The sequence below is a fragment of the Hyperolius riggenbachi genome, chromosome 2 (genome assembly GCF_040937935.1).
Source record: "Hyperolius riggenbachi isolate aHypRig1 chromosome 2, aHypRig1.pri, whole genome shotgun sequence".
In the NCBI taxonomy this organism is placed as follows: domain Eukaryota; kingdom Metazoa; phylum Chordata; class Amphibia; order Anura; family Hyperoliidae; genus Hyperolius; species Hyperolius riggenbachi.
The window spans coordinates 450,754,070-450,771,489 of record NC_090647.1 but is presented as its reverse complement, the minus strand read 5'-3'; the positions used below and the strand labels follow the sequence as shown (position 1 = coordinate 450,771,489).

The 17,420-nt window shown below is 42.9% G+C and overlaps 1 protein-coding gene across 2 annotated transcripts in view; it reads left to right on the top strand.

Annotated features, from left to right (window-relative positions):
• Positions 1–17,420, top strand: part of ZFX (zinc finger protein X-linked) — a 40,595-nt gene that overhangs the window by 810 nt on the left and 22,365 nt on the right. For both annotated transcript variants that reach the window (XM_068270052.1, XM_068270051.1), the window contains exon 2: positions 17,121–17,215. In XM_068270052.1, coding sequence (XP_068126153.1) covers positions 17,149–17,215 — 67 coding nt within the window. In that variant the 5' untranslated portion in view covers positions 17,121–17,148. The remainder of the gene's footprint in view (positions 1–17,120; positions 17,216–17,420) is intronic.

The window sequence follows — 17,420 nt, the reverse complement described above, 5'->3', positions numbered from 1 at the left end:
CACACCATGCGGAGCAGCCCCGGCCATTTCATTTTATTCTATTCTGGCTGCAGGCACGGAGGCTTTGCGAGCAAGATGGCGGCCGCCCACAAGCTGCATGTGAGGGGGGAGGAGGGGACACGCCGCCATCTTGAATTTTCCTTCACCGTGGAAAAAAAACAAGGCGTAGGAGAGAGAAAATGAGTGGCAAGGATCTGTAGCTGCACTTATCTGTATACGGGAGTGGCTGATGAGCAGGCAGACACTCCCTTCTAATATACAAGTTTGGGCTGCAGCATACATACAGAATATGTATATTAGAGATGGGAAGTTCGGATCTTTTCAATGATCCGGATGATTCGAATCGGATCATTGAAGAGATCCGGATCTTTGATCCGAATCTCGGATCATTTTACTACCGGAAGCATTCGGGGGTGAAATGAACAGCAGGACAGGTCTGTGGACAGGAGAAGGGGAGGGGGGTGGACACACAGAGAAGGGGAGAAGATGGACAGAGGGCAGGGAGTGGACAGAGAAGGGAGGAGGGACGAGCAGAGAGCAGAAATGTTTGAACACAATCCCCACATGCTGAAGTCATATGCTTTACATATATTTCACCTATATGCTCATCTGTACACTTTGAAAGAAAAGGTCGCACAGTGAAAGAAAGCATTCCCAGAAGATAAGTGCAGCTGTTTAGTGCCCAGTGCAGGAGGATTATATTGCCTTTCAATCACACTGTCTGCAAAGTTACTGAGCTGTGCTGAGCCAAAAGCTTCCAATGTGTTCACTGTGCAGCACAACTACGGAACAGACAGCCTATAATGGGCAGTACATTATAGCCAGTATGTGTGCTCTACACATATCTGGCAGTGGCACCCATGTCCCCTCTCTCTCATCTACCTGTCTCCCTGCAAGGCTGGCTCCCATCTAACAGAGCGATCCATCTCAGCTCTGCTTCCAGGACCCCGCTGCCCGCTGAGAGGGGGCGTGTCGCTCCTGGCCCCGCCCCTTTTGCGATCCGAATCGTTCATTTTGATGATTCGGATGATCGACTCATAAAAAAGATTCGGATCAAAGATCCGAATCGTTCATGATCCGGACAACACTAATGTATATTATAGCTACACAACTAGATACTTTCCTGCATATAAACCCTTCAGCCACAAAGCAGATTATATTAATCTAAACCCATAGTAATGTTCTGAAATATTTTAGGGGCATAAAATTAATGGAGAGGCATTTTCTAGCAAAGCCATATGATACATTTGTATGGCCCAACACTTGCATCATTCGATAGAGGGACGTAATTTTGTTTTGGTGCATTGAAATAAGTTTATTTATATAGCAGCAATATCTTCTGTAGTGCTGTACCTAGTACAAAACAAATAGTGGGGAACATAGATACACAACAGGTTCACAATTCCAGGATCGGGGCATCCAGCAATATATATATATATACATACATATACATACATACATACAATGTTGATGCGTGATTTGAGACATCATCAATACTGGTGCTTGTTATATGATAAATTACTTCAGTATAAAAAACAGTAGCATGAAGCCCTGCCCTTGTGAGCTTACAATCCAGAGCAGTGATGGCTAACCTTGGCACTCCAGCTGTGACAAAACTACAAATCACATTATGCCTCTGCCTCCCCGAGTTTTGCTTAGAGCTTTCAGAGTATTGCAATGCCTCATGGGACTTGTAGTTCCACCACAGCTGGAGTGCCAAGGTTAGCCATCATTGATTTAGAGGGTAGTGGCGTTTAAAACATTAGGGAAGGAGATGCAGAAAAGTATGAGGCAGTAAGCCTCCACTGCTACCTATAACAAAACTTAGCAGTCCACCCCAGGCTTAGATCTAAAAATATTTATAGAAAGCTGAGACAGGGAACACACATTCTGGAATTGTGTCCAATTGCCACGGAACTCAGTGGCTGCCTTTAAATTTGGTGTTGATGTTCATCTTTTGTGTTTGCTTTTTCTCCCTGCAATTTTTAAATCGCACAGCTTTGTCTTTTTTCAGCATAATGCACATGCTTGCAATTACAATGTTTTCCACCACGTCCGAAAAATTGTGAGCACACTGACGGAAACCCATTAATCGCGGGCAAAATCAATCCTGCATGAGTGTTCCCTGTCTGACTTTTCTTTCGCTAGAAGATGCTTCTGAAGTTGAAAAGTCCTGCCTTAAAGGGGCACTATTGCTAATTTCATCTTTTTTAGACTCTTTGACGTACATATATCTTTTTGGAGTAATGTTATTACACAGTATATAGTCTTATACAAATACTGCCAATAATCATTTAGAGCCAGGCAGTCACGTCAGTAGTTTTACCTTTCCGACGCCAATGCAGACTAATCCATTCTATAGTAGAGAGGCATCTGTTATTGATGGTAGAGCTGCAGTTATTTTCCTCCCCTCTGGGCAGTTCATTTACCATGTTCCAGCTTGTAACTGCACTAACGTGCAGTTACTCAGCTCACAAGAAGCCGCCGTAAAGTGTAGGACCAGGACGCAGCCTCCTCCGCACAGCGCAGGATGTAGCTGTGAGCGCTGTGTGTTGATACGCTGCCCGGCCGCCAAGGACCCCTCTTGCTAAGCAGGCAATGAAACGGACACCTATTGTTGTCCGTTTCTATGGCAACCCGACCGGCTTAAGAACTGCGCAATCTAGTGGCGGCATCAACGAGTAGACACAAAGTAGCTGCGTCCTACACTTTACGGCGGCTGCTGTGAGCTGAGTAACTACACGTTAGTGCAGTTACAAGCTGGAACATGGTAAATGAGCTGCCCAGAGGGGAGGAAAATAACGGCAGCTGTACCATCAATAACAGATGCCTCTCTACTATAGAATGGATTAGTCTGCATTGGCGTCGGAAAGGTAAAACTACTGACGTGACTGCCTGGCTCTAAATGATTATTGGCAGTGAACAATTACATTTGTATAAGACTATATACAGTGTAATAACATTACTCCAAAAAGACATATGTATGTCAAAGGGTCTAAAAAAAAGATGAAATTAGCAATAGTGACCCTTTAAAATGTTGATCATGTTGCCAGAAGCAGATAGTTTTAACCTCTGTGAGTGGGCCTACACATTCCAGGGTTGCATTATAGTGATTGCAGCTTGCAGAAATAACCAGGGCTGTGGAGTCGGTACAAAAATCCTCCGACTCCTCAGTTTAGTATTCCACCGACTCCTCTAATTTGCATATTCAAATCTTGTTGATTGAAACTATGTAACGTGAAATACGTCTCTTAAAGGGAAGGTTAAGGGACGAGTAAAAAAATTAAAAATCCGCATCCACTTACCTGGGGCTTCCTCCAGCCCGTAGCGGGCAGGAGGTGCCCTCGGCGCCGCTCCGCAGGCTCCCGGTGGCCGACCTGGCCAGGCCGGCGGCCAGGTCGGGCTTCTTCTGCGCTCCAAAATGCGCCTCACGGCGGCGCGCTGACGTCCTCTGACGTCCTCCGGGCTTTACTGCGCAGGCTCAGAACTACTGAGCCTGCACAGTACAGCCCGGAGGGCGTCTGATGACGTCAGCGCGCCGCCGTGAGGCGCATTTTGGAGCGCAGAAGAAGCCAAACCTGGCCGCCAGCCTGGCCAGGTCGGGTCGGCCACCGGAGACCACCGGGAGCCTGCGGAGCAGCTCCGAGGGCACCTCCTGCCTGCCACGGGCTGGAGGAAGCCCCAGGTAAGTGGATGCGGATTTTTAGTTTTTTTTTTATTCGTCCCTGAACCTCCCCTTTAACTGCCAACGCTTAGGAATTTTAAAAGGCAACTGAAGTGAGAAGGATAAGTAGACTGCCATATTTATTCCCTTTAGTCATAGACTAAAACTAGTCCTTGGTAAGAGTACTTGTAAAAGGTACAGACCGGAACGAGGAACATCTATCAGGCCCTATGCATAGGCAATGTAACTGTGGGTACATGTAAGAGTGATGTGCAGGTACTCTGCAGGGGAATGAGGCGATTCTTCCTCTATTACTTTATGGGGCAGCACGGTGGCGTAGTGGTTAGCTCTCTCGCCTTGCAGCGCTGGGTCCCTGGTTTGAATCCCAGCCAGGGCACTATCTGCAAAGAGTTTGTATGTTCTCTCCGTGTCTGCGTGGGTTTCCTCCGGGCACTCCGGTTTCCTCCCACATTCCAAAAACATACGGATAAGTTAATTGGCTCCCCCTAAAAAAAAAAATTGGCCCTAGACTACAGTACTTACACTGCATAATATAGACATATGGCAATGGTAGGGATTAGATTGTGAGCTCCTTTGAGGGACAGTTAGTGACAAGATATATATATATATATATATATATATATATATATATATATATATATACACACACTGTACAGCGCTGCGTAATATGTCGGCGCTATATAAATACTAAATAATAATAATAATAATTACACAGTCTTCATGCACAATCTGAACCAGGTTTATGTGTGATAGACAACACCTCTGTGTTCAATGTGCACAACATTCTCAGTGGATTCCCTGCAGCTCTGTGGGGAGTGCATATGTAGAGTATAGTACTACTGTGTAACAAAGTACACCTGAGACAGATGAAATTCAAGTTTTATACATACCTGGGGCTTCCTCCAGCCCCCTTTAGGTTAATCAGTCCCTCGCTGTCCTCCTCCGCCACCTGGATCTTCTGCTATGAGTACCAGGTACTTGAGCCAGTTTGGCGTAGCTGCCGAATGCACACACCCCTCCGCCGAACGCAGAATGCTCCTGGCTGTAGGAGCTGCGCTGACTGGCTGAATTATCGGGAATCATAGCAGAAGATCCAGGTGGTGGAGGAGGACAGCGAGGGACTGATTAGCCTGAAGGGGGCTGGAGGAAGCCCCAGGTATGTATAAAACTTTTCTTTTCATCCGTCTCAGGTACCCTTTAATTCGTAGTCACCAAACTAAATTTTAGCAACATATCAAATGATATGATTTCATGAGCAAAGAGAGTGCATACATTTGCATAAATCAGCATCAACGCAGAATTATTTCCATCTCATTGACCATCTCTATTAGTGACACAGCTACACATCAGGCTTTATTCTTACAGCATAGATGTTGTTTAGTATATATAAGAGATTCCTGGGTACACATCATATATACTGTACAGTCACAATCAGATATGTATATCTAACTTTAAAAATACGGGGACTGCTTTATTGAAGCAGCACAAGTAACTCATTTTGATTGGTTTATTTTGTTTTTGTGGACTAAGCACAGCTATTACTGTGTATATAAATTATTTATGATTACTATTATCTGAGAAATAGAAAATTTTATCATATTTTCTATTTTAATTACAGCTTAACCACTTTACCCCCCGCGGTACGGATTTCTCCGTCCCTTTTTTCACCCTGTCACCACCAAGGGACGGAGAAATCCGTACATGACGCCGCTCCCGCCGCTGTCTGCGCGCACTCGTGCACGCCGCCGCCCGGAGATCAATGAACGGGAAAAACCTTGCCCATCCTCCCTGAACTTCCTGCAAGCGTACTTCCTGTACGCTTGCAGGTCGCATAAACAAAAACTCACTTGTGGCCAAATAGTAAAACTACACCCTAAATCATTTTTCATATACAAATACATTAGTTAAACTTTAAAAATTAACTCATTACCTCCCACACTTCCCAATATTTATTTTTTTTGTAATTAAAAAAAAAATACATAAATAGTTACCTTAGGGACTGAACTTTTTAAAAATTTATGTCAAGAGGGTATAACACTGTTACTTTAGAAACTATGGGCTTGTAATTAGGGATGGACGCAAAACTGAAAAAAATGCACCTTTATTTCCAAATAAAATATTGGCGCCAAACATTGTGATAGGGACATAATTTAAACGATTTTATAGCCGGGACAAAAGGGCAAATAAATGTCATGGGTTTTAATTACAGTAGCATGCATTATTTAAAAACTATAATGGCTGAAAAATAATTAATTTTTTTCCCACATTTTTCCTATTTTCCCATTAAAACACAGTTAGAAAAAAATTCATTTTATTGCGATAAGTAATAATAAAGTTATAGACGAATGAATGGAAGGAGCGCTGAAAGGTGAAAATTGCTCTGGTGCTCAGGGGGTAAAACCCCTCAGTGGTGACGTGGTTAAAAAAAGCGCACCGCAACGTGCACTAATGCGTGCATAAGCGCATGCTTTTTTATTATGCACTTTTTCACTTTTCTCAGTGCACCTAATGTGAACGAGGCCTAAGTTGGCTCAGGCCCTAAAGCAGGTCATACATAAGTGGTCAATTGGCCCAGGACACTCGTACAGCAATTTTAAGGTGCCCATAAACAATACAATTCTCTGGACAACTGATTGTAATGATCAATCGGAAACGATCATTTGGTCCGACTAACATAAGAAAAACTGCTAACCAATCTAATCAGATTGATGGAATCTAGTCCATTAATCTTATAGAATTAGTTAGCATTTTTTTTTCGTTCATTAGTGGCCTTGAACGATGGTTTCCGGTAGGTCATTACGGATGGTCAATCGTTTGCGGTATTCTGTCATTAATGGCCACCTTAAAGAAAACCTGAAATGAAAATAAAAAGTCAAAATAACCATACACAGGTCATACTTACCTCCTGTGTAGTCTACTTCTCAATCTTTCTCCTCTCCTGTGTCCCATTTGTTCACTGTGATCAATGGATTTCTCCGTCCACCATTTTAAAAATGGCCATTACCCCATAACAGCTTCCTAGTCAGCACACTGTTAAACTGTAACATCACCCATTTGGGCCATAGGGAAACATGGACATTACCTTGCACATTCAGTTGTAACTGACAGCTGCTGATATATAACTGACAGCAACTGCTATATTTCAGTTCTGACAAAATATTGTCAGAACTGGGAGGGACCACTGTAAAAAGAAAATGGTGAGCTTCTGAGATGAACTGACGGTGAGGTTAGTATGTAATATCCATTTGCAGCTATGTCATGTGTTTATTTTAAATAATTTTCCTCACTTCAGGTTCTCTTTAATGTTTATATTTCAGGATAGAATGAAACAATTAAACTAGCCTGGTGGATTTCAGGCTCGTTACATTGTGAAAGACTGTGTCTGATTTTTGTAACCAGAGATACACTTTAGAACCCATGTAAACACAAATACTCTGAGGTTAGCAGTCAGTAGTGTGCACAGCAGTTATGTCTTGCCATTGGCACTGGCTCCTGTCATTATTAGCTTAGCAGCATAAGGGCTCGTTCCCACTGTTGCGACGCGATTTCGGCCGCATTCCGACGCTTGTAAAAACGCATGCGGATGCGTTTCCACATGCGTTTTTACCCGCGATTTCGCCTGCGATTTCGCATGGCAGGGTGCCATGTGAAATTAACCATGACACTGCCAGGGCTAAATAAAATTGAAAAAGGTGCGAAATCGCACGCGAAATCGCGGGTAAAAACGCATGTAACAAACGCATGCGTTTTTACTATTAAATACATTAGCGGCGATTCGCACGGATTCCCGACGCAGGCGAAATCGTTGGCTCTTTTGTGCGTTTTTTTCACGCTGAAAAAAACGCACCTCAACAACGCTACAGTGGAAACAGGCCCATCCACTTGCATTACATGTGCGGATCTGCATGCGTTGGACGCATGCAGATTCGCGATAGTGGAAACGAGCCCTTAGATGCTAGCAGTCTTTCCCTCAGGACTACGTACACCTGTTGTGTATCCTGAGATTGCATCCCGACTCCAATAAATTATCACTAGGATGTAGATTCTGAGAATTGGCCTGAAAACAGTGCATCTCAACAGTGTATGCCTTGGGGTCCTTTCACACTGCATGTTGCACTGCAATACCATCGCAACGCAGAGGTGCAGAATAGTTTAATTGAATTAGATTTGCGGAAGGGGTCATACAGTGATGCATACAGCACAATGAAAGTATGCCTCACTGTTACTGTAAATGCGCACATTGTCCGGTAAATGCACAGCATGCTGTTTGTAAGGCCCCTTTTCCACTTGCAATCGCAAATGCATTTGTGCTTGCAAGAGCTTCTTTTTCCAGTCAACGCGAGTGTGACGTGAACCGCAACAAAATGCGGTCACAACAATAATCGCACAGCACTACAACTGTGATTAGCAAACAATCGAAATGCGCTAATGGAAAAAGGGCACCGCGATTTTCATGTAAATCACGGTGCACCAGCAATCTGCAAAACGCCAGCGATCCGCTTGTTCTAGCAGATCACGACTAGTGGAAAAGGGCGCTTACCCTGATGGGACCCACTACAAACTTTTGTTAATATACCATAGAAATATCATTGCAACACTTTAAGATGCGATGATATTGTACATTACAAGGGAACACAGCAGATTCAGTGTAAAAGTACCCTTACCATCTGTAGTGGTTCCTGTCACTAGCTTTGGAGTATGAGGCCTCCTATTTGCCCTAGCAGCTTTTCCTTCACAGCCTAGGACTGCAGGCACCTGTCCTGTTTCTGCTTCCTGCTGCCCATATAGTGTTACTAAGATGCACCCTTAAGGCGAACAAAAATTGGCCCCAAAATAGTGCAGCTCAGCAGTATATGTTTTACCATCAGCAGTGGCTCCTGTCATTAGCTTGGCAGCTTAAGGCATTTTCTTTGCTGATCCAGCAGCTTTCCCTTTTAGAAGTTATAACTGCAGGAAAGTGTTCTTTTCTGGTGCCACATCCTGTCTCTCATAGGCTGCCATTCAAATCCACCCTTTGTGCAATAAGAAATTTGGTGAGTCATTCTGTATCAGATCAATGCAATATTTCTATTTGTTTTTGCAACATTTTCAGAATGCAGAATTATGGTTAATTACTGTGCATGCCTGAATAAAGTCATACCAAATTTTAACTGTCTCAGGTCCTGATTAGAGATGGTCAGGCTAATAATTGCTGCTTGCACGCAAATTTAAAGCGAACCGGAGGCAGCCTGGAACACAGAAGATAGATACTTATGTATGAAGAGGGAAGCTTCCCGTGTCCTCCTCACCCCCATAGCCGCTTGCTGGGGCCCTCTGGAAGATTGTGGCCTTACTTCTGTTTGTGCAAGAGTGCGGCCATCCTGTATGGCCGCATCTGCGGAGCAGTATGGCTGCACTTATACACGCAGGGAAGCTCTTCACAGATATGTCCCGGGCCTCGGTGGTACCAGAAGGACACAGGAAGCCTCTGCTGGATCCAGAGGCTTACCTCTTACTAGGTAAGTATCTATCTTTTTGTCCACAAGCTGCCACAGGTACAGTTTAATGCACATGATGTGCAGCTTGGCATTGGGCTAGTCAGATGAATTAATTGCATAACAATGGCCACCTCTAATTCTGATACGCTACATTTCAGATGGTGCGGTGTGGTCACTGCACCTTACAGCGAACACTTTAATTTCAGCGCAGGAGACTTGGGGGCACAGTGAGTGGATTTTGCATCTTTATGCGGATTTTATGCGAATTTATGCGGATTTATAATTTTGCAGTATTATTGAATTTTTTTTTTTAATTTCTTTACTCTATAACATGATTATAAGATGCAAATTTATTTCACAGTTATATTTAACTTATAACAAGCTGGTTGTACAACTGAGCTATATTTTTTCTAGTGAAATGTATATCCTTATGTGGAGAACTTCTTATATATTGTTTATTTGTTATTTGTTATATATATATTATATACTATGCCATTGGATACTTACATAACTTGTATGCTGAAAAATTTTTCAATAAAAATTATTGTGAAAGGGGGCACAGTGAGTAACTTCAGCTGAAGTTACTTATAAAACACTATAATTCAGCCTCCAGCAATTCTGGAAGCCAGATTATTTCATTCCCTACCATCCATTGAATTTTTTATACTGTTCATTTTAGTTAACATGCAAGCCGATGCCCAGTAACTAAACACTGCTGGTTAAAGAGAACCTGAACTGAAAATAAGAAGGCAAAATAAGCATACTCGGGTCATACTTACCTCCAGTGTAGTCTGCTCATCAACCTCTTTCTCCTCTCCTGCGACCTGTTTGCCCTCTGTGATCAATGGAATTCTCTGTCCTCCATTTTGAAAATAACCATTACCCTATAACAGCTTCCTGGCCACCACACTGTTAAACTGTTATATCGCCCACTTGAGCCATAGGGAAACATGGACATCACCTTGCACATTCAGTTGTAACTGACAGCAGCTGATATATAACTGACAACAACTGGAATATTTATCATTGTTAGAAGAAAATGGTGAGCTTCTGAGAGGAATTGACGGTGACATTTGCAGATACATCATGTGTTTATTTTATATATTTTTACTCCGTTCAGGTTCCCTTTAAGTGCTGCAGCCGGCTGATTGCCTGGAATTGTTCAGACTTCATTAAACCGGCTTAAAAGGAATATCTCGGCTTCTGCATATTCTGACTGCAACACAAACTAAATAGCTGACATATTTTGGTGTGCCCAGTTAGAGCCGATTCACACTGCACGGATGAAAAACTGATTCAGGTAAAAACTGATCCATCAAACAGAGCAGTTTTTATTGGGCATCTGTTTTTCATCCGTGGCTTCTGTTCTGTTACCAATAGGTCAATGCAACACATCCTTTGACCCTGAATTATCGCAGACTCCCTATATTTGCAGTCCATTTGGTGAAACGGACTGATGGGATTCGCATCTGTTGGGATATGTTCCATTAATGGACCGTTTTTCTGGGCAGTGGTTATACTGTCATGGCAGGATCTGAAAAGGGACTTGCCTATTTTCCTTGTGGCACTAATAGGCTGTGGTAAAGAAATATCACTTGCAAATCTTTCTGAATTCACAGGTTTTGATTTTTTTTTTTCATTGAACAGCCAAGCCATCGTAAAAATGCAAACCTTCATTTGCATGTGATGCGGACAATTGGCTGCGTCCGCCGGAAGTGACGGGCCCGGTACCGGCGGATCCAGGAAGCGGAGGACGGCGGCGTGGGAGCGACCCAGGCTTATGGGGCTGGAAGAAGCCCCAGGTATGTATAAAATCTTTTCCTTTTTTCACCCCCCATTCCTCTCTGGTTCCCTTTAAGCAATACCAGTTACCTGGCTGTTCTGCTGAGCTATCTGCCTGCAGAATCACACCAGAAACAAGCATGCAGCTAACCTTGTCAGATCTGACAAAAATGTCAGAACAGCCTGATATGCTGCATGCTTGTTCAGGGTGTAGTGCAAAACGTATTAGAGGCAGAGGATCAGCAGGATAGCCAGGCAACTGGTATTGCTTAAAAGGAAATAAATATGTCAGCATCTATATACCTCTCACTACAGTTTCCCTTTAACTACAGACAAGTAGAAAAAGTATTTCACTGAAGCTTAAAGGGAAACTGTAGTGAGAGGAACAAGCATGCAGCATATCAGGCTGTTCTGACATTTTTGTTAGATCTGACAAGGTTAGCTGCATGCTTGTTTCTGGTGTGATTCTGCAGGCAGATAGCTCAGCAGAACAGCCAGGTAACTGGTATTGCTTAAAGGGAACCAGAGAGGAATGGGGGTGAAAAAAGGAAAAGATTTTATACATACCTGGGGCTTCTTCCAGCCCCATAAGCCTGAATCGCTCCCACGCCGCCGTCCTCCGCTTCCTGGATCCGCCGGTACCGGGCCCGTCGCTTCCTGCGGACGCAGCCAATTGTCTGCATCACAGGGGCTCCCTCCATACCCGTACGCATGCGGCTGCGCAGTAGGCAGCCCCATGCGTATCTATATGGAGAGATCACCCTGTGATGCGGAGAATTGGCCGCGTCCGCCGGCCGACTCGCGGCAATGACGGGACCCGGTGGCGGCGGATCCAGGCAGCGGAGGACGGCAGCGTAGGAGCGATCCGTGCGTATGGGGCTGGAGAAAGCCCCAGGTATGTATATTTCATCCTCTCTGGTTCCCTTAAAAAGGAAATCAATATGGCAGCCTTTATATTCACCTCTCACTACAGTTCTCCTTTAATTACTAATGGGTGGACTGTGGCTTGGTCATTGCTCCAATGGAAAATAAGTGTTACATACTTTATATGTACCTCCAGTTGCCAATAAGAAAAAAATAATTTTAACATGGTAGCTATTTACAAGCATGAACCTCGTATTCAGGAATCAAATTTTGAATTTGGCTTTCATTTTTTTTCAAAAATGCTAGAACAAAAAAAAAGTCTTCTTCGCGCTAGTCAGTGAGTTGAAATGCATGAATAAAAACGTATGAATGGGTTTGTGAGTTGCTGTGCATTTCCATGAGTTTTAACTCCCGATGGGTTGAGATGCACTGCACAGCAACTCACTGTTGTAGTGTGAATGATAAAATGAGTCTATGGACTTGCACGCTGTGTGCAGTGAGTCAAAACTCAATGCAACTCACTTAGTGTAGGAAAACAAGAGTTTGCTTTCATAAAACAAAAAGAATTTGCGATAATTCAGGTTGGAGTGAGCTTGAGATGTCTCCCAGTGCTTCACTGCTGAATATATGCAAATTAATCATTGTTGCCCTTATGGTGGCCATACATGGTACAATAAAAACGTTCGATTATCCCGTTTATCCGATCTAAATGATGAAAGTTGAAAATATTATTTTTTTTTCGATCAAGAAATTCGAACGATTATCCCGTTTTTTCGAGAAAAATCTGATCGGACATGCTGGAAAAATCTTTACATTCGATCTAACGGAATAATCGAACTAAATTATCTAATCGAAAAAAATTAAAAATTGTACCATGTACCTTTAGAAGCTAAACACACCTCCAGAACCGCTGGAATGCAATGATGTGTCAGCTTGTTAATTTGTACAGAGCCATAATAATCCAACATGCATACAGACTGTTTCGGGCTTTTAGGACCATTGTAGCCCCTCACACACTCCAATGAGTTCTGGTTCACCATGAGCTTGCTGGTTAGTCTGTAACTCTCGGTGTTACAAGCCCTACTCCATAGAGCCAAATTAATCCATGCACTGATGAGGATCAAACAATCCGAAACAGTCTGTATGCATGTTGGATTATTATGGCTCTGTACAAATTAACACACTGACACATCATTGCATTCCAGCGGTTCTGGAGGTGTGTTTAGCTTCTAAAGGCAACAATGGTTAATTGGCATATATTCAGCAGTGTTGCACTGGGAGACATCTCAAGCTCACTCCAACCTGAATTATCGCAAATTCTTTCTGTTTTAAGAAAGCAAACTCTTGTTTTCCTTAGTATTTTAGTAAGGGGGCTTTTAGGAACATTGTAGCCCCTCACACACTCCAATGAGTTCTGGTTCACCATGAGCTTGCTGGTTAGTCTGTACCTCACTTAAGTGTAAATGAACCCTTTGTAAATTTGGCATGATTTTAAAGAATCACAAACATGAGTAATACAACTTCAAAATATATTTTTTTGCAAGACACACTAATAAGAATCTGTAATTGTAAAAGTATAAATGTATTATTCTTGCAATAGCTTATGCATGTATACTTTTATTTTGGAAATGTGCTCTGCTAATTAATCCTCAAAACTGAGTTGTGGGTTCTGGAATTTAACCACTTAAGCCCCGTCTACACTATAAGATGTTGCAGCGATCCGGCGGCTCGAGTAGCCGCCGGATCGCCTCTTCTGCGTGCCCGCCGCGTCCCCCGCATTCGAGTCCCCGCCGGCGCCGCTTACCTTCTGCTCGATTCCCTGCCATTGTCCCCTCGCGGGGAGCGAGCAGGGAATCGGCGGTGCGGAGATCCGTCCTGTCGGATCTTATCAATCGAGCCGCATCAGCGGCTTGATTGATAAGGAGCATCGCAGCCGCATCTACTCGTGTAGATGCGGCTTAAAGGTTTTTCTTATCCTTAACCACTTCAGCCCTCAGTCATTCGCCTATAACTTTATCACTACTTATCACAATTAACTGATCTATATCTTGTTTTTTCCGCCACTAATTAGGCTTTCTTTGGGTGGTACATTTTGCTAAGAGCTATTTTACTGTAAATACATTTTAAGAGGAAGAAAAGAAAAAAAACTTTAAAAAATCATAATTTCTCAGTTTTCGGCCATTATACATGCCTCCATAATTAAAACCCACGTATTGTATTTGCCTAGTAGTGCCGGGTATTACATCGTTTAACCACTTCGCGTCCCTGGGGTTTTCCCCCTAAAAAAACAGAATAATTGTCTACATTTCACCCTCCTCCCATTCGTTTGACAATAACTTTATCACTACTTATCACTACTTATCATACATAAATGATCTATACCTTGTTTTTTCCGCCACCAATTAGGCTTTCTTTGGGTGGTACTTTTTGCTAAGAATTATATTATTTTCTATGCATTTTAGAGGGAACAAGGGGTAAAAAAAATAAAAAAAAGTCATTATTTCCCAGTTTTCAGCCATTATAGTTTGAAAATAAAAGTTGCTGCTGTAAGTTAAACCCACACATTTTACTTTTCCATTTGCCCTGATTATTTTACCATTTACATTTCAATCCTAGTACAATGTATGATGACAATAAATTATTTGGAAATAAAAAGCATTTTATTTAGTTATTTTTCTTCCTCCTTTTATAATCTGATCCTCCCCCCAGTTAGCCAGATGTGCACCTACATATGCCTCCCTCCCCCATAGTTGGTAAAATATGCCTCTGGATATCCCCCCCCCCCCCCCAGCCAGGCCTTAGTACCCCTCCACCCCCCCCCCCCCCTAGCTAGCCAGAGGTATATCTTTAGTCATTCACACCCCTCTCCCCCCAAAGCTGCCTGTTCGTTTCCAATCCCCCCCCTCTTCCATAGCTAGGTGTGTGTGCCCCTTTAACTCCCCCCCCCCCCATTGTTAATCCCATGAGTGTTGCCCCCCCCTCCCCAACAGAGCAGCGGTGTCTCTTTAATGATTCCCCCCCTCCATGCTGCGATCGGGCAGCATGTGGAATTACAAAGAAGATCTCTCACCTAATCTTCTTCCTGCGGCGGTGATCGGCTCCCCTCCATTCAGTACCGCTGACAGCCTCTATGTGCAGAGTGGATCGCGTCCCAGCTGTCAGCGGTACTGAATGGAGGGGAGCCGATCGCTGCACAGGAAGAAGATAAGTGGGAAATCTTCTTTGTAATTCCCCATGCTGCCCGATCGCAGCATGAAGGAGGAGGGGGCTGTCGTTACAGGGGATCGGGCGTTGGGTGGGGGGATCGGACCCCCGGGAAGGCAATCCAGGTTTAGTGTAGTGCACAGCGTGCGTGCGTTGATGAGCCCAGGTGCGTGCTAGCCACCACGCTGTGCTCATTTAAAGGGGACAACTTATATTCACGTCATGTGGCTTTCAGAAGCCACTTGCAATGACGTGAATATACTTTAGTTAGGACATGAATTGGTTAAATTATGTCCCTATCACAATGTATGGCAACAATATTTTATTTGGAAATAAAAGTGCATTTTTTCCATTTTGCATCCATCACTATTTACAAGCTTATAATAAAAAAAGAGAGAAATATTTTATCTTTACATGGATATTTAAAAAGTTTAGACCCTTAGGTAAATATTTACTTTTTTTATTATTATTATTATAATGTTTTGGGTTTTTTTTTGTTTTGTTTTATTAAACATTTTATTTGGGTATTTTTGGGAGGGTGGGATGTAAATAGTAATTTTTTTATGTAAATATGTTTATTTTTTTAAAATGTAGATGTAGTTTTACTATTTGGCCACAACGATGAGTTTGTTTACATTACGTCACTCTAAGTGTAACATGTACGCTTAGAGGGACTTAGGGGGGGGGGCGTAAGAGGAAGAAAGAGCGAGGCTTCCGAGAAAAGCCATCGCTTTTTCTGCCGGGGAAAGGGATCAATGATCGGACACCATGTCCAGATTCATTGATTCCCTGGCTAACGAACCGTGGCCCAGGAGCACGAGTACATGCGCTCGATCGGCCGCGGGAGTGCACATGCGGCCTTTTGGTCGTACATTATATGTCCAAAAGGCCAAAGTAGTTAAAGAGAACCTGAGGTGGGTTTGTCAAATCATATTAGGACACAGAGGCATGTTCTGTATACAATGACCTGCCTCTGTGTCTTTGCATCGTGCCTCCAGATCACCCCCCTCTCCCGGCTCTGCTGTCCCCTATTAAAAAAAGCGACACGCAGATTGTCCCTAGCCTGCTATTTACCTTAGCCTATTAGTCACCGCCGCTCCCCCGCCTCCTGTATAGCACGGCTCCCCGCCTGTGTCCTTTCCCTCCCTGCCTCCGTAAGCCGTTTGGAGAAAGCTTACGGAGGCAGGAAGGAAAGGACACTGGCGGGGAGCTAATAGCATAAATATTTAAAAAGCTAGGTCCTCAAGATAAATGTATGTATTTTTTTTTTTTTTTTACAAGTATGTTATATGGGGGAGAGGGCAGAAGGGGTTAATGAGCATATTATACTGTAGATAAAGGAATTTTATTTTCTAAGGTTTTGTTATGTAATATTTTTTTTTTTGCCCACAAGATGTCCCCACAGTCTCTTGTCTACTTAGGTTGCTGAATCACAGCATTTCATGTTAGCAGGATGTGACAGTTTATTGTTTTTTTTTTTGTTGTTGTTTTTTTTTTTTGTGTTTTTTTTTTTTTTACAATGGATGAATACTGTTGCTCATTGCAATAGTGACCATTTATTCATTAGATGCTTTCATTGGCTTTGGGTACACATGTTCCCATTCACCAATCTGTGCACTGCTGCGTGCCGCCAGGATCGCACTTGTTATAACCAAGAGATGAATATCTACGTCCCAGGGAGCTAAAGTGATGTAGATTCTGGTTAAAGGGGGTGTGGGTGTGTCACTACAGAACTTTAAAATCTACTTTTTAATTGTGGAAAGGTAATTTCTACATTTTATGTTTTAAAAATGTAGGTAATTTTATTCTGTAATGAGTTATTGAAACGTCATACTGGTTTTTACAGTTAAAAAAAAAAAAAAAAGGAAATCATGCTTACTGTTCCCCCTACAAAGAAAATAGTTGCGCTCCTCCATACACATTATTTTCAAATGGTGAGGACTTGTCTGATTTATTTATTTTTCCTGTATTATAAAACTGTTTGTGTTTCTTTATGTTCAACAGGTGTAGAGTCACAATTTTTTAAGTAAAATGTTTATGTATGTCGGTTGTTTGTTACAATGTCCCGTAAAGTAAAAATGTTTTACATTTTAAATTCTTGGTTTCAGAAAGACCAGCTAATGCTTATTCAGAGTCATGGAAGAGGATGTAGCTGAGCTTGCATTGCAGACCACGGAGCCGCATTCTTTTTTTCATGCTTCAGGTACCAGTGTGTTCAGGTCATAACATATCTAGACCTATGTCCGTGTATTTGCACACACAAGTAATTAAAGGGAAGGTTCAAGCAAAATAAAACAATGAGTTTCACTTACCTTGGGCTTCTACCAGCCCCATGCAGCCATCCTGTGCCCTCGTAGTCACTCACTGCTGCTCCAGTCCCGTACGCATTGAACCAGTAATGCGTAAAA